This window comes from Desmodus rotundus, chromosome X (assembly GCF_022682495.2).
Source record: "Desmodus rotundus isolate HL8 chromosome X, HLdesRot8A.1, whole genome shotgun sequence".
In the NCBI taxonomy this organism is placed as follows: domain Eukaryota; kingdom Metazoa; phylum Chordata; class Mammalia; order Chiroptera; family Phyllostomidae; genus Desmodus; species Desmodus rotundus.
In genome coordinates this window covers 47,135,170-47,157,876 of record NC_071400.1, presented here as the reverse complement: position 1 = coordinate 47,157,876, position 22,707 = coordinate 47,135,170, and the positions used below count along the sequence as shown (strand labels likewise).

General features: G+C 42.1%; 1 protein-coding gene across 1 annotated transcript in view; it reads left to right on the top strand.

Moving 5' to 3' along the window:
* GUCY2F (guanylate cyclase 2F, retinal) overlaps window positions 1-22,707 on the top strand; it is a 114,269-nt gene that overhangs the window by 65,367 nt on the left and 26,195 nt on the right. The window contains 2 exon segments of the mRNA XM_071220258.1: window positions 369-518; window positions 9,835-9,956. Of these exon segments, the coding sequence (XP_071076359.1) occupies window positions 369-518; window positions 9,835-9,956 (272 nt within the window).

The window sequence follows — 22,707 nt, the reverse complement described above, 5'->3', positions numbered from 1 at the left end:
GTAAATCCATGGCAACCATTCTGGCTGCGCACTCACCTTTCCCTGGAAGCCTGCTAACTGCTACTGGCAGGCTCAAGAGAGCAAGAAAGCAAATGCAAGTTAGTTTTTTTTACTTTGAGCTTCTCTGCCCTTCCCCACAAATTGGCTGTGTCTGCCTGCATGGTCCTGGAGTAGGGAGAGCAGTATGCTTTCTTTGTGTATAATTCCTTAGGTCCACAGATTCCGACCCTAGGAAGACACTAGCATGCTGGTCTATCTAATAAATATATAAAGCAGTCAATGAAATAGCACCCTTGGAGCCCTTGAGGACATTACACAAGCTGCCAGTTAATCCTTCCTGCATTTATTACATAGTTCCTTCTTTTCAGAGTTGCTGTGGACAGCCCCTGAACTGCTGAGAGCCCCCAGGGGCAGCAGGCCAGGTTCTTTTGCAGGAGACATCAATAGCTTTGTCATCATCATGCAAGAAGATATGGTCTGGGGAACCCCATTCTGTATGATGGATCTTCCTGCTGAAGGTAAGCAGGAGGTGAGAAAAGGGCACCAGGGGCTAACCATGACCCAGATTATCAGGCCAGCCCAGGCTGTTGTGATTTGCCAGAACAGTGAACACAGCTATTTGTTTGTGCTAAATGCCTGCTAGTCTGCAAGCAGCCTGTGTTGTGTGCAGGTGGGACTTGCATTTGGAAGACATTTTCCCACCCAAGAAGCTGGCCCTTTTACAAACTGTGGCATAAACCAAGAGCCTACGAGACCTATGTCAGTCCTTTATTTTTAGCAGTCCCCTCTACATCTCTGAGACACCCCCTGCCAGGTATTTCAGTATCCCTCATAATGCTCCTGGATGGCACAGTCCTCCCCTACTTTTCCTGTGACATGCCACAGGCTTTCATCCTCCTTTCCCTTTGGCTATCAGCAAAATAAGTGGTAAAAACAGCAGGAAAAAGTTTGAGAGAAAGCAGGATATTTGCATATTCTAAAAGTACAAATCCACTAATTTTATTAGTGAAAGAACCTGCAGACACTACCTTAGCCAGGTGATCAAGGCACGTCAATATCATATACTCCCTGATCTGATGCACTGAGAAGGGCACAACACCACCTCAGGGGTAGTCTTGCTAAAAACTTATAGCCCCAATACAACTATGTGAAAACATCAGATCTGGGTGGATCCGGAAGATGGCGGCGAGATAGGTGGGAGCAGAGCCCACTTCCCCTCAGCACCAGGGAAACACCTAGCTGATCTGAGGAACAGAGTGAACAGCCAACGGTATTCCAGTATATATGAAGATTGGAGACCAAACATAGAGGACATTGAAAGATCTGACGGTAAGAAGAGTGCTTAAGGACAATAAGGTCCCTGGGACCAGTGTGGGGACCAGGGCGGTGGAAGCACCCTGCCGGGGCGCAGGGTCTGCTGCAGGATTCTTGGGAGAGAGCCAGGCTGGCTTTGTGAGCCAGGCTGTGTGAGAAGCCAGGTGCTTATTTGGACCAGGGGGGCTTGAATAGGAGGAATTTCTCCAAAAGAAAAAGAGAAAATAGAGGCACTCAGCGGCTATTTAGAGAACTCTCCGCAGCAGCTATGGCCTCTTGCGCCCCTACCCCCAGGACTGTGAACACCGGATAAGCAGCCTCAGCACACACCTGAAGCCTGGTTGGTAAGCACCCAGATCAGTGGACTGGGCACCCACACCTGAAACCCCGGGTGGGTGGGCACTCTGATCAGTGAGCGATCAGGCTGCCAAGGCGCATAGGCCCAAAGCCGGGGATCAGTGTGCACTCAGATCAGTAGCCTGCCTGCCTGGGTGCACAGGCCCGAAGTGCCCAGGTGGGTGCGTACCTCAATCAGTGGCCTGGGCACCCACACCTGAAACCTCGGGTGGGTGCACACCCTTATCAGTGGCTCGGCTGCCTGGGCACACAGGCCCAAAACCTGGAAATGGTGTGCAACCCGATCAACAGCCTGGCTGCCCACGGTTGACCACACTTGAAGCACCAGGGAATGAGCATCTCCCACCTAGCCCCTGCGCACAGAGCCCTGCAGGGCCTACTCAATCTCTAGGAATAAGGAAGAACACCCAGCAAAGGGGAGCTGTAGGGAAAGGGAAGAATGCAGTCCCTGGAAAGACTTGATGCAGTAGGGGGCTGAACTACCCTGAAGGAGCACCAAGAGCCCCTAGCATCTAGGACAGCAAAGAGCAAGAAGGTGGAGTGTGAGTTGCCCCTAACAAGTGCACCTCAAGGACAGCTCAACTGGTGGACTAAAGGCCAAGGTGGGAGCAGAAGGACCCTGAGGAAATGGACTGGAGGCTGAACAACAGCAAAGAGTGTGGTTCAGGAAGGGAGAAAAGTGAAACCAATTCTTCCAACCACCCTTTCCCATTTCACAGACAGGAAGACCAGCAGAACTAACCTGACTGGTTTAAAGCCAGCAGAAGACTTTTTTTTTTTCTTTCTTTCTTTCCTTCTTTCCCCCTGAATTCCTTCTTCCTTTCTGCCTTCTTTCTTTTTTTATTCCTTCTTCCTTCCATACTTTACCTTTTTTATTCCTTCTTCCTTCCTTCTTTTATTTATTCTTTTGTTTTAATTTTTGTTAAAATTCCTTCTTGTCTTGCCTCCGATCTTTCTTTATTCCTTCTTCCTTCCTTCCTTTCCTTTTCTATTCCCTTTTTACCTCCTTCTCTTCTCCTTCGACCCCCTTCTCTTTTTCCCACAGCTTAGACAATAAAACCTGGAGTGCTGAAAAGACCAGAGGTAGACCGTGTTAGACCCATTAATGTCAGCTCAAGACCAGTGAGCACAGGAGATTAAGGAGACAGCACCACTGAATCCCATTGGCATTCTACCATAGAAATTCATCCCATAAACCCAGGGAGGCAGAATAGATCAATTTAAGAAGCAGAGGCTAACAAGAAGAGTCTCACAAACAATGGGAAGACAAAGAAACAATCCCCAAATGAAGGAGGAAGCCTGAGAAAGAATGCTAACGGACATAGAGGCAAGTCAAGTATCAGATACTGAGTTCAAAGCAATGGTTATCAGGAAGCTCACTGAACTCACTGAGCTCACAGAGAACTACCAGAAACTACAGGGAAACTACAATGAACTCACTGCAAACTATATCAACATGAAAAAGGAAATAGAAACTATCTACAAGGGCCAAGAGGAAATAAATAATACAATTTCTGAATTGAAGAACACAGTAGAAGGAATGAAAAGCAGACTTGATTAGGCAGAGGATCGGATCAGCGAGCTGGAGGACAAAGTGGAAAAAAACTCCCAGAAAGAGGAAGAAAAGGAAAAGAGGCTCAGAAAGAATGAAGAGGGATTAAGGGAAATGCAGGACAACATGAAACGTAACAATATCCATATAATAGGAATACCAGAAGGAGCAAGGATTAGAAAACCCGTTTGAAAAAGTAATGATGGAACATTTCCCTAATCTGATGAGAGAAAAAGTCACACACATCCAGGAAACACAGACAGTCCTTAACAAGAGGAACCCAGAGAGGCCCACTGCAAGACATATCATAATTAAAATGGGAAAATTCCAACACAAAGAGAGGATCTTAAAGGCAGCAAGGGAGAAAAAGGAAGTAACGTACAAGGGAGCCCCAATAAGGTTAGCAACTGACTTCTCAATGGAAACGCTCCAAGCCAGAAGAGAATGGCAAAAAATATTCCAAGTAATGAGAAACAGAGGCACGCAACCAAGGCTACTTTACCCGGCACGGCTCTCCATCAAGATAGAAGGCCAAATAAGGAGTTTCCCAGACAAAAGAAGCCTAAAAGAATACACCTCCACCAAACCAGCTCTGCAAGAGATGCTAAAGGGAATGCTTTAAGGAAAGGAAGGAAAAGAGAAAGACAGAGGTACACAGGTAGGAATAAAGGCAATGAATAACTTCCTATCGATAATAACCTTAAACGTAAATGGATTAAATGCTCCAATCAAAAGACATAGAAGAGCTGAATGGATAAGAAAACATGACCCACACACATGCTGCCTACAAGAGACCCATCTCAGGACAAAAGACTTACACAGACTGAAAGTGAAGGGCTGGAAACAAATTTTCCAAGCAAAGAGACAGGAAAAAAATGCAGGGGCAGCAACACTCATATCAGAAAAAATAGACTTCCAGAGAAGGGCCATAAAGAGAGACCCAGAAGGTCACTTCATAATACTCAAAGGAAGAATCCACCAAGAAGACATAAACATTGTAAATATATATGCACCCACTATAGGAGCACCCAAATAAAAAAAGAAAATCTTGGAGGACTTTAAGAAAGATATTGAGAGCAACACAATTATAGTAGGGGACTTTAACACCCCACTGTCAAAAATGGACAGGTTTTCCAAACAAAATATCAACAAGGATATTGTGTCACTTAACAATACCCTAGAGGAAATGGACTTAACTTATATAGAGAGAGCTTTTCATCCCAAAGAAGCAAAATACACATTCTTTTCAAGTGTACAGGGAACATTTTCAAAGATAGACCACATGATAAACACAAAGCAAGCCTCAACAAATTCAGAGCAAATTGAAATCATATCAAGCATTTTCTCTGACCACAAGGGACTGAAACTAGCAACCAACCGCAAAGGAAAAAACCCAAAACACTTAAAATCATGGAGACTGAATAGCATGCTATTAAACAATGAATGGGTCAAGAACGAGATTAGGGAAGAAATCAAAAAATTTCTGGAAACAAATGAAAATGAACTCACAACAACCCAAAACCTATGGGACACAGCAAAGGCAGTCCAGAGAGAGAAGTTCATAGCAATACAGGCCTACCTTAAAAAGATAGAAACATTCCAAACTAACAACCTAACCCTACATCTACAAGAAGTGGAGGAACAACAACAAAGACAGCCCAGAGCAAGGAGAAGGAAAGAAATAACCAAGATCAGAGGAGAGTTAAATGAAATAGAGACTAAAAGTACAATTCTAAGGATCAATGAATCCAGGAGCTGGTTCTTTGAAAAGATAAACAAAATCGACAAGCCTTTAAGTAGGCTCATCAAGAAAAAAAGAGAGGAGAACCAAGATGGCGGCGTAGGTAGACACACGGCGCCTCCACACACAACCAGAACTGACAGAAAATCAAATGGCAAGGGGGTCCAACACCAAGGAAATACAAAATAAACATTCATCCAGACCGGTAGGAGGGGCGGAGACGGGCACCGGGGTGGAGAGGACTCACGTGGCCGTGGCGGGACTGACACTGGCGGAGTGTGGGAGGAACGGGGCAGGCAGTCCCAGCACTAGCAGACCCTGCAACCCTACATTTGTGCAGATAAACTGAGAGGGCTGGACTCAGAGTGGTGGAGAGCGGGGCAGGCAGAGCAGTGTGTAGCACCCCGGGGCCCCACATTCACACACAGATAAACCGGGCGAACTGCGGGGAGCGAAGCAGACTGCACAACCCAGGGCTCCAGCTCCGGGAAAAAGCCTCAAACCTCTGATTGAAAGCGCCTGTGGGGGTTGGGGCAGCAGCAGGAGAGACTCCCAGCCTCACAGGAGAGGTCGTTGGAGAGACCCACAGGAGCCTAGAGTGTGCACAAGCCCACCCACTGAGGAACCAGCACCAGAGGGGCCCAGTTTGATTGTGGGTATTGGAGTGAAAGACTGAAATCCGGAGGAGAGTGAGGTGGGCGCCATTGCTCCCTCTCGACCCCTCCCCCACATACAGTGTCACAGCACAATGACCAGCGTTACCCCAGCCCGGTGAACATCTAAGGCTCCGCCCCTTAAAGTAACAGACACACCAAGACCAAAAAAAAAAAAAAAAAAAGGCCCAAATGACAGAACACTTCAAAGCTCCAGAAAAAATACAACTAAGCGAGGAAGAGATAGCCAACCTATCGGATGCACAGTTCAAAGCACTGGTTATCAATATGCTCACAGAATTGGTTGAATCTGTTCGAAAAGTAGATGAAAAAATGAAGCCTATGCAAATAGAAACAAAGGAAAATGTACAGGGAACCAATAGTGATGTGAAGGAAACTGGGACTCAAATCAACAGTGTGGACCAGAAGGTAGAAACAAACATCCAACCAGAAAAGAATGAAGAAACAAGAACTCGGAAAAATGAGGAGAGGCTTAGGAACCTCCAGGACATCTCAAAACGTTCCAACATCCGAATTATAGGGGTGCCAGTAGGAGAAGAGGAAGAACAAAAAATTGAAAACTTATTTGAACAAATAATGAAGGAGAACTTCCCTAATATGGCAAAGGAAATAGACTTCCAGGAAGTCCAAGAAGCGCAGAGAGTCCCAAAGAAGCTGGACCCAAGGAGGAACACACCAAGGCACATCATAATTACATTACCCAAGATTAAATGCAAGGACCTACATCCAAGATTACTGTATCCAGCAAAGCTATCATTTAGCATGGAAGGGAAGATAAAGTGCTTCTCAGATAAAGTCAAGTTAAAGAAGTTCATCATAACCAATCCCTTATTATATGAAATGTTAAAGGGAGTTACCTAAGACAAGAAGATCAAAAATAGGAGCAGTAAAAATGACAGCAAACTCACAGTTATTAACGACCACACCTAAAACAAAAACAAGAGCAAACTAGGCAAACAACTAGAACAGGAACAGAACCATAGAGATGGAGATCACATGGAGGGGTGTCAATAGGGGAGTGGGAGAGGGAGAGGGGGGGAAAGGTACAGAGAATAAGTAGCATAGATGATAGGTGGAAAATAGACAGGGGGAGGGTAAGAATAGTGTAGGAAATGTAGAAGCCAAAGAACTTAAATGTATGACCCATGGACATGAACTATAGGGGGGAATATGGGAGGGAGGGGGTGGGCAGGATGGAGTGGAGTGGGGGGGGGAATGGGCCAACTGTAATAGCATAATCAATGAATATATTAAAAAAAAAAGAAAAAAAAAGAGAGGATCCAAATACACACAATTAGAAATGAATGAGGAGACATTACAACTGATACCACACAAGTACAAAGGATTGTAAGAAATTACTACGAAGAACTGTATGCCAAGAAATTTGAAAACCTAGGTGAAATGGACATATTTCTAGAAAAACATAATCTTCCAATACTGAATGAAGAAGAAGCAGGAAACCAGAACAGACCAATAACAGGCGACAAAATTGAAGCAGTCATCAAATAACTCCCAACACACAAAAGCCCTGGACCAGATGGTTTTACAGGAGAATTCTACAAAGCATTCAAGGAGGAGCTAACCCCTATCCTTCACAGACTATTCGAAAATATCCAAACTGATGGAGGACTCCCAAACTGTTTTTATGAAGCCAGCATCATCCTAATCCCAAAACCAGATAAAGACACAACGAAGAAAGAAAGCTTCACGCCAATATTGGTGATGAACATAGACACTAAAATACTCAACAAAATATTGGGAAACCGTATCCAGCAATACATTACAAAGATCATACACCATGACCAAGTGGGATTCATCCCAGGGATGCAAGGATGGACCAATATTCGCAAATCAATAAACATAATACATCACTTCAACAACAGCAAAGACAAAAATCACATGATCATATCAATAGATGCGGAAAAAGCATTTGATAAGATACAGTACCCATTTCTGACAAAAACTCAGCAAAGTGGGAATAGAGGGAGCATTCCTCAACATAATAAAGGCTGTATATGTGAGACCTACAGCCAACATCATACTCAATGGACAAAAACTTGGAGCTTTCCCACTAAGATCAGGAACAAGACAAGAATTCCCCTTCTCACCACTTCTATTCAACATAGTATTGGAAGTCCTAGCCACAACAATCAGACAAGAAAAACAAATAAAAGGTATGCAAATTGGAAAGGAGGAAATGAAAATGTCACTGTTTGCAGAAGACATGATAGTGTACATGGAAAATACTATAGACTCCACCAAAAAACTACTCGACCTAATAAATGAATTTGGCAAAACGGCTGGATACAAAGTCAATACTCAGAAATCAAAGGAATTCCTGTATACCATCAATGAAACAGCAGAAACAGAAATCAGGAAAAAAATCCCATTTGATATAGCAAGAAGAAAAATAAAGTACCTAGTTAAAAACCTAATCAAGGAGGTAAAATACCTGTACTCAGAAAACTACACAACATTGAAGAAAGAAATTAAGGAAGACACAAATGGAAGTATGTACCATGCTCATGGATTGGAAGAATTAACATAATCAAAATGGCCATACTACCCTAAGCAATTTATAGATTCAATGCAATCCCCATTAGAGTACCCATGACATATTTCACAGATATAGAACGAACATTTCAGTAATTTATATGGAAGAACAAAGCCTCTGCTTCTTAAATTGATCTATTCTGCCTCCCTGGGTTTATGGGATGAACTTCTATGGTAGAATGCCAATGGGATTCAGTGGTGTTGTCTCCTTAATCTCCTGTGCTCACTGGTCTTGAGCTGACGTTTATGGGTGTAACATAGTCTAACTCTGATATTTTCAGCACTCCAGGTTTTGTTGTCTCACCTGTGGGAAAAAGAGAAAAAGGTGGGGGGAGAAAAAAAAAGAAGGGAAGGAGGGAAAAAGGGAATAGAAAAGGAAAGGAAAGAAGGAAGAAGGAATAAAGAAAGATCAGAGGCAAGATAAGAAGGAATTTTAACAAAAGTTAAAACAAAAGAATAAATAAAAGAAGGAAGGAAGAAGGAATAAAAAGGGTAAATGCTGGAAGCAAGAAGGAATAAAAAAAAGAAAGAAGGACAGAAAGGAAGAGGGAATTCAGGGGGAAAGGAGGAAAGAAAGAAAAAGAAAGTCTTCTGCTGGCTTTAAACCAGTCAGGTTAGTTCTGCTGGTCTTCCTGTCTGTGGAACGGGAGGGGGTGGTTGGAAGGGTTGGTTTCACTTTTCTCCCTTCCTGAGCCACACTCTTTACTGTTGTTCAGCCTCCAGTCCAGTTCCTCAGGGTCCTTCTGCTCCCCGCTAGGCCTTTAGTTCACCAGTTGAGCTGTCCTTGAGGTGCACTTGTTAGGGGTAACTCACACTCCACCTTCTTGCTCTTTGCTGTCTTAGGTGCTAGGGGCTCTGGTGCTGCTATGGCGTAGTTCAGCCCCCTACTGGGTCGAGTCTTTCTGGGGCATGCTGTCTCCCCTAGCCCTGAAGCTCCCCTCTGCTGGGTGTTCTGCCTTCCTCCTAAAGTGCCAGTAGGCCCTGCAGGGCTCTGTGCTCAGGGGTTAAGTAGGATTTGTAGGTGTGGTCCCTCACAGGCAGCTAGGCCATTGATCAGCCAATCTGCTGCTTTGGACCTGAGTCGCACGGCCCTCGGGTCCCTTGCTTTCGGCCTGTGGGTGGGGCAGCTAGCCTTTGCTCCCAATGCGCACCCACCCGAGGTTTCAGGTGTGGGCGGACAGCCGGGGTTTCAGTTGTAGGCCCCCACTCCACTAATCTGGGTGTGGGCAACCGGACTTCAGGTGAGTGCCGGGGCTTCTTGTCCTGCGTTCACAGTCCAGGGGCTGAAGGGGGAGGGGCGCCAGAGGCCGAGGCTGCTGTGGAGAGTTCTCTAATTAGCCGCTGGGTGCCTCTTATTTTCTTTTTCTTTTTGAGAAATTCTTCCTATTCAAGCCCCCCTGGTCCAAACATGTACCTGGCTGCTCACACAGCTCAGCCTGGCTCTCTCCCAAGAATCCTGCAGCAGACCCTGCGCCTGGGCCGGGGTTTCAGCCACCCTGGTCCCCGCGCTGGTCCTGGGGACCTTATTGTCCTTAAGCACTCTTCTTACTGTCAGATCTTTCAATGTCCTCTATCTTTGGTCTCCGATCTTCATATATGCTGGAATACCGTTGGCTGTTCGCTCTGCTCCTCAGATCAGCTAGGTATTTCACTGGTGTTGAGGGGAAGTGGACTCTGCTCCCACCTATCTCGCCACCATCTTCTCTCCCTCAATGACTTTTATACATGCTTTCATGCCATCACTGTCAATCATGATGTCTACAAGGTAAGTTATTTAAAACAGAAATATATTCTAGAGAGAAATTTTTATATGAGGTTCACCTGTGTGTACTTCAAAATTGAAGGATATAATTTTATTGTCTTATTTGGAAATTAAAATTTTGCCTTGGCTGGTGTGGCTCAGTGGATTGTGTACTGGCCTGTGTACCAAAGGGTGGCAGGTCTGATTATCAGTCAGGGCACATGCCTCGATTGTGTGCCAGGTCCCCAGTTGGGGGCGTGGGAGAGGCAACCACTCATTGGTGTTTCTCTCCCTCTTTTTCTCCCTCCATTTCCCTCTCTCTGAAAATAAATAAATAAAATCTTTTTAAAAAGAAAGAAATTAGTTTGCTTCCAGCACTTGGCTATTGTAATTTGTGCTGCTATGAACACTGGGGTGCATAGCTAGCAACCCAATTGCCCATCAATAAATGAATGGATCAAAAAACTATGGTATATTTACACAATGGAATACTATTCAGCAGAAAAAAAGAAGAAACTCCTACCTTTTGCGACAGCATGATGGATCTAGAGAGCATTATGCTAAGTGAAATAAGCCAGGTGGTGGAAGACAAATACCATATGATCTCACCTATAAGTGGAACCTAATCAACAAAACAAACAAGCAAACAAAATACAATCAAAGACAGTGAAATTAAGAACAAACTGACAGTGACCAGAAGGGAAGTGGGAGGGGATTAAGGGGGAGGAAAGGGGGAGGGGTTTTCAGGAACTTGTATAAAGGACACATGGACAAATCCAAAGGGGGGTAGGATTGAGGATGGGAGGTAGGGATGGCTGGGGTGGGGGGAAAATGGAGACAGCTGTACTTGAACAATAAATAAATGAATTAAAAAATAAAATAAAGGTTTAAAAAGTTAAATAAAGAAATTAAAATTTAAGTAGAAAATTTAAAATTTTCCATTGGTATCCCATTGGAAATGAAAGCCAGATAGAATGTATATAATTTAACATTTTGCAAAATAACAGTCTCAACTCAGCAAGAAATTGCTGGTGAGATTTCCTTTAAGCTGTTTTCTAAGAACTGGGAATAAGAAGAAGTTGGGGCTAGACTTCTGGCCAAGATGGAGGCATAGGTAGACTCAATGTGCCTCCTCGCACAACCAAAAGAAGGACAACAACAATTTAAAAACAAAAAACACCCACAACTGACAGACAATCGAGCTGTATGGAAGTCCAACAACCAAGGAGATAAAGAAGAAACATTCATCCAGACCGGTAGGAGGGTCAGAGATGGACATCCGGGTGGACAGGACTTGCGGCAAGGTGGTGGCTGGTGGACACAGGGAGGTGGCGGATTGTGGAGTGGGGTGGGCAAAGCTGCAGCTGGCCATCGAGGCAGCAGCTGGTGGACTGGGTGACAGACCTCTCAATCCAGAGTTCCAGCATAACTCAGTTTCCAGGGGAAATAAAGCCTCAAGCCACTGATTGAAAACGCCTGTGGGGGTTGAGGTGTTAGCGGGAGAAACTCCCAGCCTCACAGGAGAGTTCATTGGAGAGACCCACAGGGGCCTAGAATGTACACAAACCCACTCACTCGGGAAGCAGCACCAGAAGGGCTCAATTTCATTGTGGGTAGTGAAGGAAGTGACTGAAAACCACCTAAGAGTGGAGCAAGCACCATTGCTTCCTCTCGGACCCCTCCCCCACATACAGCATCACAGTGCAGCGACTAGCATTACCCCACATTGGTGAACACCTGAGGCTCTGCCCCTTTATGCAACAGGCACGTCAAGAAAAAAAAAAAATGGCCCAAATGAAAGAACAGATCAAAGCTCTAGAAAAAAATACAGCTAAGCGACGAAGAGATAGCCAACTTACCAGATGCACAGTTCAAAACACTGGTAATCAGGAAGCTCACAGAATTGGTTGAATTTGGTAACAAATTAGATGAAAAAATGAAGGCTATGCTAAGAGAGACAAAGGAAAATGTACAGGGAACCAATAGTGATGGGTAGGAAACTGGAACTCAAATCAACAGTGTGTACCAGAAGGAAGAAAGAAACATCCAACCAGAAAAGAATGAAGAAACAAGAATTCAAAAAAATGAGGAGAGGCTTAGGAACCTCCAGGACATCTTCAAATATTCCAACATCCGAATTATAGGGGTACCAGAAGGAGAAGAGGAAGAGCAAAAAAATTGAAAACTTATTTGAACAAATAATGAAGGAGAACTTCCCTAATCTGGCAAAGGAAATAGACTTCCAGGGAGTCCAGGAAGCTCAGAGAGTCCCAAAGAAGCTGGACCCAAGGAGGAACACACCAAGGCACATCATAATTACTTTACCCAAGATTATACATAAGGAGAGAATCTTAGAAGCAGCAAGAGAAAAGAACACAGTTACCTACAAAGGACTTCCCATAAGACTGTCAGCTGATTTCTCAAAAGAGACCTTACAGGCAAGAAGGGACTGGAAAGAAGTATTCCAAGTCATGAAAGGCAAGGACCTACATCCAAGATTGCTCTATCCAGCAAAGCTATCATTTAGAATGGAAGGGCAGATAAAGTGCTTCTCAGATAAGGTCAAGTTAAAGGAGTTCATCATCACCAAGCCCTTATTCTATGAAATGTTAAAGGGACTTATCTAAGAAAAAGAAGAAGATCAAAACTATGAACAGTAAAAAGACAACAAACTCACAACTATCAATAACTGAACCTAAAAGAGAACAAAAACAAAAATGAACTGGAATAAGCAAACGACTGGAACAGGAACAGAACCACAGAAATGGAGAACACATGGAGAGTTATCAACAGGGGAGTGGGAGAGGGCGGGGATATGGTACAGAGAATAAGTAGCATAAATGGTAGGTAGAAACTAGACAGGGGGAAGGTAAGAATAATATAGGAATTGTAGAAGCCAAAGAATTTATATGTATGACCCATGGACATGAACTATAGGGGGGAATGTGGAAGGGAGGGGGTGTGCAGGATGGAGTGGAGTGAAGGGGGGAAATGGGACAACTGTAATAGCATAATCAATAAAATATATTAAAAGAAAAAAAGAAGTTGGGTCTAAAAGTGTTATTGCACTTCAGTGACTGACTACCCACAGTGTAGTCAGCATTATGCTAGGCACTTAAGGGGATTCAGAAGAAGTATTGGTGTTTCTCTTGTAGTTTGTGACTGCTACAGAGTTAATCTTGGTGAAGTTTGTGTAGAAATACATGGTGTTAAATTTTGGTTTCCCCTTTAGGTACAGTTTTTATACAGGAGGGAATTCTAACATTACTCATGTTAAAGAGCTATTGGATCTGAGGCTCTTAGGGATTGCTACAGGGTAATCAAAAGACCACCTATTGGTCTCAGGTCTGGGAAGTGGTTAATTTTGAGGTTGTAATTCTCTGCTCCTACCTTTCTCCACTCCTCCAAATTGTTAATTTCTACTCTTCCTATCAAAGTTTGCAAAAGATGAGTAGAAAACCGATGACTACATTCACTCATTTTGGTGTAATGCTTCCTTATCTTTGATTTTATGTGTTATCTTGTCTCTAGGCAGAAACTTGCTAAAATTTTCATAGCTATGAAGTGACATTTCCACATTGTTTACAACAGGATACTTGTCTTATTAATGGAGAAAGATGCTGCAGGCATCCCAGACTTTAGACAGCTTCTCTGTCCCAGGAACCAAGGCAGACCTGGAGAATGAGTAGCTCCTTTCATTGAATCCTTCACAGTCGTCTGAAATGTTCCAACTCTTAAATCACACACAGGGCAGTGTGTTTATCTCAGATTATACAAGGCTCTTTCAGATCAGGTAGAAAGCCTCAGGGCTAGACCAAGCCATGTAAAGAGGTCTCACAAATAGACACCATGCCTGTCAATCATCAGGAACTACAAACTAATCAAAAAGTACACATGGAGACTATGAAGAGGAAAATCCATGGAATCAGACTACCTATCACAACTTGTTGAACTCAAGCAGCCTGAAGAGAAAAACAAATTGCCAAAAGCTAATTCAGTTGAAACTAAAATAAAAAAATGATTCAGCATGGGCAGTATAACACAGCTGCTGGTTTAATTAATCCACCTGATACTATTCAGACAATTGTGGGAACATAGAGATAAGGCCATTAGGTATTTTTGGTTCTTTATGGCTACAGTACGGAGTTAGCAGGCTGTTTCCATGACAGAACAGGGCTATGTGAATGCAAAAATGGAATCTAAGTATTTATACCTGTTTATTAAAAATAAACTAAGTACAAAGTTAAATATTGAACCAGCAGTGATTCACCAAACCTGTTCGTGTTTTCATTTTTGTTTTAAAAATGGAATCACTTTCCCTGCCACTCGATAACCTGAAATGGAAGGGAGAAGGTTACTGAAGAATTATGAACTGGGTGATTTGTCTTCAGTTTCAATTCTCCTGATATAACCTCATCCCAACCAGACACATTTCTATACATTTTCTTCCCTTTCTCTGTCCTTATGCTGGTTTTTGTAACCCACAGTTTCCCACAGCAGTCTTACAACAAGGCCAGGCAAGGCCCATACTCCCTGAACTTCTCTCATAATGGCCAGCCAGTGAATTTTAAAAATTTTTTTATTGTTATTCAATTACAGTTGTATGCCTTTTCCACCCATCGCTCCACTCCACCCCAGCTGAACCCACCTCCCTCCCCCCTCCAACCTCCCGCTTGATTTTGTCCATGTGACCTTCATAGTAGTTCCTGTAATCTCCTCTTCTCACTGTCCCCTCCCCACTCCCCTCTGGCTATTGTTATTCTTAACTTCAATGTCTCTGGTTATATTTTGTTTGTTTTTTTCTTCTGTTGATTATCTTCCAGTTAAAGGTGAGATCATATGGTATTTGTCCCTGACCACAATGCTTATTTCACTTAGCAAAATGCTCTCCAGTTCCATCCATGCTGTTGCAAAGGGTATAAGCTCCTTCTTTCTCTCTGCTGCATAGAATTCTATTGTGTAAATGTACCATAGTTTTTGGTTCCACTCATTTGCTGATGGGCACTTAGGTTGCTTCCAGTACTTGGCTATTGTAAATTGTGCTGCTGTGAACATTGGGGTGCACAGGTTCGTTTGGATAGGTGTTTCAGGGTCAATAGGGTATAATCCCAGCAAAGGAATTTCTGGGTCAAAAGGCAGTTCCATTTTTAGTTTTCTCAGGAAATTCCATACTGTTTTCCACAGTGGCCTCACCAGTCTGCATTCCCGCCAACAGTGCACTAGGGTTCCCTTTTCTCCACATCCTCTCCAACATTTGTTTGTTGATCTGTTTATGTAGGCCACTCTAACCAGTGTGAGATGGTTTAAAACCTCATTGTGGTTTTAATTTGCATCCTTCTGATGGCTAGTGATGCTGAGCATCTTTTCAGATGCCTCTGGGACCTCTATGTCTTCCTTGGAGAAGTGTCTGTTCAAGTCCTTTGCCCATTTTTAATTGAGTGGTTTGTCTTCCTGGAGTGCGGTCGCGTGAATTCTTTATACATTTTGGAGATCAGGCCCTTGTCTGAAGTATCATTGGCAAATATGTTTTCCCATACTGTTGGTTCTCTTCGTAATTTAGTGCTGTTTTCTTTAGCCATGCAGAAGCTTTTTATTTTGATGAGGTCCCATTTGTTTATTCTTTCCTTTATGTACCTTGCTTTAGGGGACATGTCTGTGAGGATGTTGCTGCGTGGAATGTCTGAGATTTTCCTGCCAATGTTTTCCTCTATGACTTTTATGGTGTTACGACTTATATTTAAGTCTTTTATCCACCTTGAATTTATTTTTGTGTATGGCGTAAGTTAGTGGTCGAGTTTCATTTTTTTGCACGTAGCTGTCCAGATCTCCCAACACCATGTGTTGAAGAGGCTATTTTTTCTCCATTTTATGGTCCTGCCTCCTTTGTCAAATATTAATTGACCGTAAAGACTTGAGTTTATTTTTGGGCTCTCTGTTCTGTTCTACTGGTCTATGTGCCTGTTTTTATTGCCAGTACCAGGCTGTTTTGACTACAGTGGCCTTGTAATACAGTTTGATATCAGGTATTGTGTTCCCTCCTGCTTTGTCCTTCTTTCTCAAAATTGCTACAGCTCTTCGGATTCATTTATGGTTCCATATGAATTTTTGAAGTGTTTGTTCTATATCTGTGAAATATGTCATGAGTACTTTAATAGGGATTGCATTGAATCTATAAATTGCTTTGGGTAGTATGGCCATTTTGAGGACGTTAATTCTTCCAATCCATGAGCATGGTACATGCTTCTATTTGTTTGTGTCTTCCTTAATTTCTTTCTTCAATGTTGTGTAGTTTTCTGAGTACAGGTCTTTTACTCCTTCATTAGGTTTATTCCTAGGTACTCTAGTTTTCTTGTTTCTATATCAAATGGGATTTATTTCCTGATTTCTGTTTCTGCTGTCTCGTTGGTATACAGGAATGCCTTTGATTTCTGAGTGTTAACTTTGTATACAGCTGTTTTGCCAAATTCATTTATTAGGTTAAGTAGTTTCTTGGTGGAGTCTATAGGATTTTCCATGTACACTATCATGTCATCTGCAAGCAGTGACAGTTTCATGTCCTTCTTTCCAATTGGCATGCCTTTTATTTCTTTCTCTTGTCTGATTGTTGTGGCTAGGACTTCCAATACTATGTTGAATAGAAGTGGTGAGAGGGGGCATTCTTGTCTTGTTCCTGATCTTAGTGGGAAAGCTCCAAGTTTTTGTCCATTGAGTATGATGTTGGCTGTAGGTTTCTCATATATGGTCTTTATTATGTTAAGGAATGCTCCGTCTATCCCACTTTGCTGAGTGTTTTTACCATAAATGCATGCTGTAACTTATCAAATCCTTTTTCCATATCTGTTGATATGATCATGTGATTTTTGTGTTTGCTGTTTTTTTTAATTTATTTTTTATTGTTATTCAATTACAGTTGTATGCCTTTTCTCCCCCTCCCTTCCCCCACCCCAGCTGAACCCACCTCCCTCCCCCACCCCCACCATCCCCCCCGATTTTGTCCATGTGTCCTTTATAATAGTTCTTGCAATCCCCTCTTCCCACTGTCCCCACCCCACTCCACCCTGGTGACTGCTGGACCGTTCCCCCGCTCAATGTCTCTGGTTGTATTTTGTTTGCTTTTTTCTTTTGTTGATTATGTCCCAGTTAAAGGTGAGATCATGTGGTATTTGCCCCTCACTGCCTGGCCTATTTCACTTAGCATAATGCTCTCCAGTTTCATCCATGCTGTTGTGAAGGGTATAAGCTCCTTCTTTCTCTCTGTTGCGTAGAATTCCATTGTATAAATATACCATAGTTTTTGGATCCACTCGTTTGCTGATGGGCACTTCGGTTGCTTCCAGTACTTGGCTATTGTAAATTGTGCTGCTATGAACATTGGGGTGCACAGGTTCTTTTGGATTGGTGTTTCAGTGTTCTTAGGGTATAATCCCAGCAGCGGAATTGCTGCATCAAAGGGCAGTTCCATTTTTAGTTTTCTGAGGAAATTCCATACTGTTTTCCACAGTGGCCTCACCAGTCTGCATTCCCACCAACAGTGCACTGGGGTTCCCTTTTCTCCGAATCCTCTCCAACATTTGTTTGTGGATTTGTTTATGTTGGCCACTCTGACTGGTGTGAGATGATACCTCATTATGGTTTTAATTTGCATCTTTCTGATGGCTACTGATGCTGAGTATCTTTTCATATGTCTCTGGGACCTCTGTATGTCTTCCTTGGAGAAGTGTCTGTTCAAGTCTTTTGCCCATTTTTTAATTGGGTTGTTTGTCTTCCCGGAGTGGAATCGTGTGAGTTCTTTATATATCTTGGAGATCAGGCCCTTGTCTGAGGTACGTTGGCAAATATCTTTTCGCATAGTGTTGGTTCTCTTTGTAATTTGGTGATGTTTTCTTTAGCCATGCAGAAGCTTTTTATTTTGATGAGATCCCATTTGTTTATTCTTTCCTTTATGTCCCTTGCTTTAGGGGACATATCTGTGAGGATGTTGCTGCGTGGAATGTCTGAGATTTGCCTGCCAATGTTTTCCTCAAGGACTTTTATGGTGTTACAACTTATATTTAAGTCTTTTATCCATCTTGAGTTTATTTTTTGTATGGCGTAAGTTGGTGATCGACTTTCATTGTTTTGCACGAAGCTGTCCAGATCTCCGAACACCATATGTTGAAGAGGCTGTTTTTGCTCCATTTTATGGTCCTGCCTCCTTTGTCAAATATTAATTGACCGTAAAGACTTGAGTTTATTTCTGGGCTCTCTGTACTGTTCCATTGGTCTATGTGCCTGTTTTTATGCCAGTCCCAGGCTGTTTTGATTACAGTGGTCTTGTAATACAGTTTGATATCAGGTATTGTGATCCCTCATGCTTTGTTCTTCTTCCTCAAAATTGCTGCAGCTATTCGCGGTCGTTTATGGTTCCATTTAAATTTCTGAAATGTTCGTTCTATGTCTGTGAAATATGTCATGGTTACTCTAATAGGGATTGCATTCAATCTATAAATTGCTTTGGGTAGTATTGCCATTTTTATGATGTTAATTCTTCCAATCCATGAGCATGGTACATGCTTCCATTTGTGTCTTCCTTAATTTCTTTCGTCAGTGTTGTGTAGTTTTCCGAGTACAGGTCTTTTACCTCCTTGGTTAGGTTTATTCCTAAGTACTTTATTTTTCTTGTTGCTATATCAAATAGGATTTTTTTCCTGATTTCTGTTTCTGCAGTTTCGTTGTTGGTGTACATGAATGCCTTTGATTTCTGAGTATTGACTTTGTATCCAGCTGTTTTGCCAAATTCATTTATAACAGAGAGTAGTTTTCTGGTGGAGTCTATAGGATTTTCCATGTACACTACCATGTCATCTGCAAACAGTGACATTTTCATTTCCTCCTTTCCAATTTATATGCCTTTTATTGCTCTTTATTGTCTGATTGCTGTGGCTAGGTCTTCCAATACTATGTTAAATAGGAGTGGTGAGAAAGGGCATCCTTGTGTTGTTCCTGATCTTAGTGGGAAAGCTCTAAATTTTTGTCCTTTGAGTATGATGTTGGCTGTCGGTCTCTCATATATGGCCTTTATTATGTTGAGGAATGCTCCCTCTATTCCCACTTTGCTGAGTGTTTTTTTATCAGAAACGGGTTCTGTACCTTATCATATGCTTTTTCTGCATCTATTGATATGATCATGTGATTTTTGTCTTTGCTGTTGTTGATGTGATGTATTGTTTATTGATTTGCGAATATTGGTCCATCCTTGCATCCCTGGGATGAATCCCACTTGGTCATGGTGGATCATCTTTGTAATGGATTGCTGGATGCGGTTTGCCAATATTTTGTTGAGAATTTTAGCGTCTATGTTCATCAGCGATATTGGCCTGAAGTTTTCTTTCTTCGTTGTGTCTTTGTCTAGTTTTGGGATTAGGATGATGGTGGCTTCATAAAAAGAGTTTGGGAGACTTCCATCAGTTTGGATTTTTTCGAATAGTCGGTGAAGGATAGGGGTTAGCTCTTCCTTAAATGCTTTGTAGAATTCTCCTCTAAAACCATCTGGTCCAGGGCTTTTGTGTGATTGCTTCAATTTCCTTTGCTGATATTGGTCTGTTCAGGTTTTCTGCTTCTTCTTCATTCACTTTTGGAAGATTATATTTTTCTAGAAATGTGTCCATTTCATCTAGGTTTTCAAATTTCTTAGCATACAGGTCTTCATAGTAATTTCTTACGATCCTTTGTATTTCTGTGGTATCAGTTGTAATCTCTCCACTTTCATTTCTAATTCTGTTTATTTGGATCCTCTCTCTTTTCTTCTTGATGAGCCTACTTAAAGGCTTGTCGATTTTGTTTATCTTTTCAAAGAACCAGCTCCTGGATTCATTGATCCTTACAATTGTGCTTTTAGTCTCTATGTCATTTAGTTCTGCTCTGATCTTGGTTATATCCTTCCTTCTGCTTGCTCTGGGCTGTCTTTGTTGTTGTTCCTCCAGTTCTTGTAGGCATAGGGTTAGGTTGTTTGTAAAGGCTTGTCAATTTTGTTTATCTTTTCAAAGAACCAGCTCCTGGATTCATTGATCCTTAGAATTGTGCTTTTACTCTCTATGTCATTTAGTTCTGCCCTGATCTTGGTTATATCCTTCTTTCTCCTTGCTCTGGGCTGTCTTTGTTGTTGTTCCTCCAGTTCTTGTAGGCGTAGGGTTAGGTTGTTTATTTGAAATGTTTCTATCTTTTTAAGGTAGGCCTGTATTGCTATGAACTTCCCTCTCAGTATTGCTTTCGGTGTGTCCCATAGCTTTTGGGTTGTTGTGAGTTCATTTTCATTTGTTTCCAGAAAGTTTTTTATTTCTTCCCTAATCTCGTTCTTGACCCATTCATTGTTTAATAGCATGCTATTCAGTCTCCATGATTTTAAGTGTTTTGGGTTTTTTCCTTTGCGGTTGGTTTCTAATTTCAGTCCCTTGTGGTCAGAGAAAATGCTTGATATGATTTCAATTTTCTTGATTTTGTTGAGACTTGCTTTTTGTCCTATCATGTGGTCTATCTTGAGAAAGTTCCATGGACACTTGAAAAGAATGTGTATTTTGCTTCTTTGGGATGAAAAGCTCTATATATATCAGTTAAGTCCATTTCCTCTAGGGTACTGTTAAGTGACACAATATCCTTGTTGATATTTTGTCTGGAAGACCTGTCCATTTTTGATAGTGGGGTGTTAAAGTCCCCTACTATAATTGTGTTGCTCTCAATATCTTTCTTGAAATCCTCCAGGATTTTCTTTATGTATTTGGGTGATCCTATGTTGGGTGCATATATATTTACAATGTTTATGTCTTCTTGGTGGATTCTTCCTTTGAGTATTATGAAGTGACCTTCTGGGTCTCTCTTTATGGCCCTTCTCTGGAAGTCTATTTTTTCTGATATGAGTGTTGCTGCCCCTGCATTTTTTTCCTGTCTCTTTGCTTGGAAAATTTGTTTCCAGCCCTTCACTTTCAGTCTGTGTAAGACTTTTGTCCTGAGATGGGTCTCTTGTAGGCAGCATATGTGTGGGTCATGTTTTCTTATCCATTCAGCTCTTCTATGTCTTTTGATTGGAGCTTTTAATCCATTTACGTTTAAGGTTATTATCGATAGGAAGTTATTCATTGCCTTTATTCCTACCTGTGTTCCTCTGTCTTTCTCTTTTCCTTCCTTTCCTTAAAGCATTCCCTTTAGCATCTCTTGCAGAGCTGGTTTGGTGGAGGTGTATTCTTTTAGGCTTCTTTTGTCTGGGAAACTCCTTATTTGGCCTTCTATCTTGATGGAGAGCCTTGCTGGGTAAAGTAGCCTTGGTTGCATGCCTCTGTTTCTCATTACTTGGAATATTTTTTGCCATTCTCTTCTGGCTTGGAGCGTTTCCATTGAGATCAGTTGCTAACCTTATTGGGGCTCCCTTGTACGTTACTTCCTTTTTCTCCCTTGCTGCTTTTAAGATCATCTCTTTGTCTTGGAAATTTGCCATTTTAATTATGATGTGTCTTGCAATGGTTCTCTTTGGTTTCCTCTTGCTTGGGACTCTCTGTGTTTCCTGGATTTGGGTGACTTTTTCTCTCCTCAGATTAGGGAAATTTTCCATCATTACTTTTTCAAACAGGTTTTCTATCCCTTGCTCTTCTTCTTCTCCTTCTGGTATTCCTATTATATGGATATTGGTACGTTTCATGTTGTCCCGCATTTCCCTTATTGCCTCTTCATTCTTTCTGAGCCTCTTTTCCTTTTCTTGCTCTTTCTGGGTGTTTTTTTCTACTTTGTCCTCCAGCTCGCTGATCCGATCTTCTGCTTCATCAAGTCTGCTTTTTATTCCTTCTACTGTGTTCTTCAATTCAGAAATTGTATTATTTATTTCCTCTTGGCCCTTGTTGATAGTTTCTATTTCCTTTTTCATGTTGATATAGTTTGCAGTGTGTTCATTGTAGTTTCCCTGTAGTTTCTGGTAGTTCTCTTTGAGCTCAGAGAGCTCAGTGAGCTTCCTGATAACCATTGCTTTGAACTCAGTATCTGATAGTTGACTTGCCTCTTTTTCGGTTACCATTATTTCTGAGATTTCCTCCTTTCCTTTCATTTGGGAATTGTTTCTTTGTCTTCCCATTGTTTGTGAGACTCTTCTTGTTAGCCTCTGCTTCTTAAATTGATCTATTCTGCCTCCCTGGGTTTATGGGATGAATTTCTATGGTAGAATGCCAATGGGATTCAGTGGTGCTGTCTCCTTAATCTCCTGTGCTCACTGGTCTTGAGCTGATGTTTATGGGTGTAACACGGTCTAACTCTTGTCTTTTCAGCACTCCTGGTTTTGTTGTCTCACCTGTGGGAAAAATAGAAAGTGGGGAAGAAAAGGAAAACAAAAGGAAGGGAAGGAGGGAAAAAGGAAATAGAAAAGGAGAAAAGGAAAGAAGGAAGGAAGAAGGAATAAAGAAAGATCGGAGGCAATATAAGAAGGAATTTTAACAAAAATTAAAACATAGAAATAGATAAAAGAAGGCAGGAAGAAGGCATAAAAAAGGTAAAGGAAGGGAGGAAGAAGGAATGAAAAAAAAAAAGAAAGGAAGAAGGAATTCAGGGGGAAAGGAGGAAAAGAAAAAAATAAAAAATCTTCTGCTGGCTTTAAACCGGTCAGGTTAGTTCTGCTGGTCGTCCAGTCTGTGCAACGGGAGGGGGTGGTTGGAAGGATTGGTTTCACTTTTCTCCCTTCCTGGGCCACATTCTTCGCTGTTGTTCATCCTGCAGTGTCACCCAGCCCTGCAGCTCCCCTCTGCTGGGTGTTCTGCCTTTG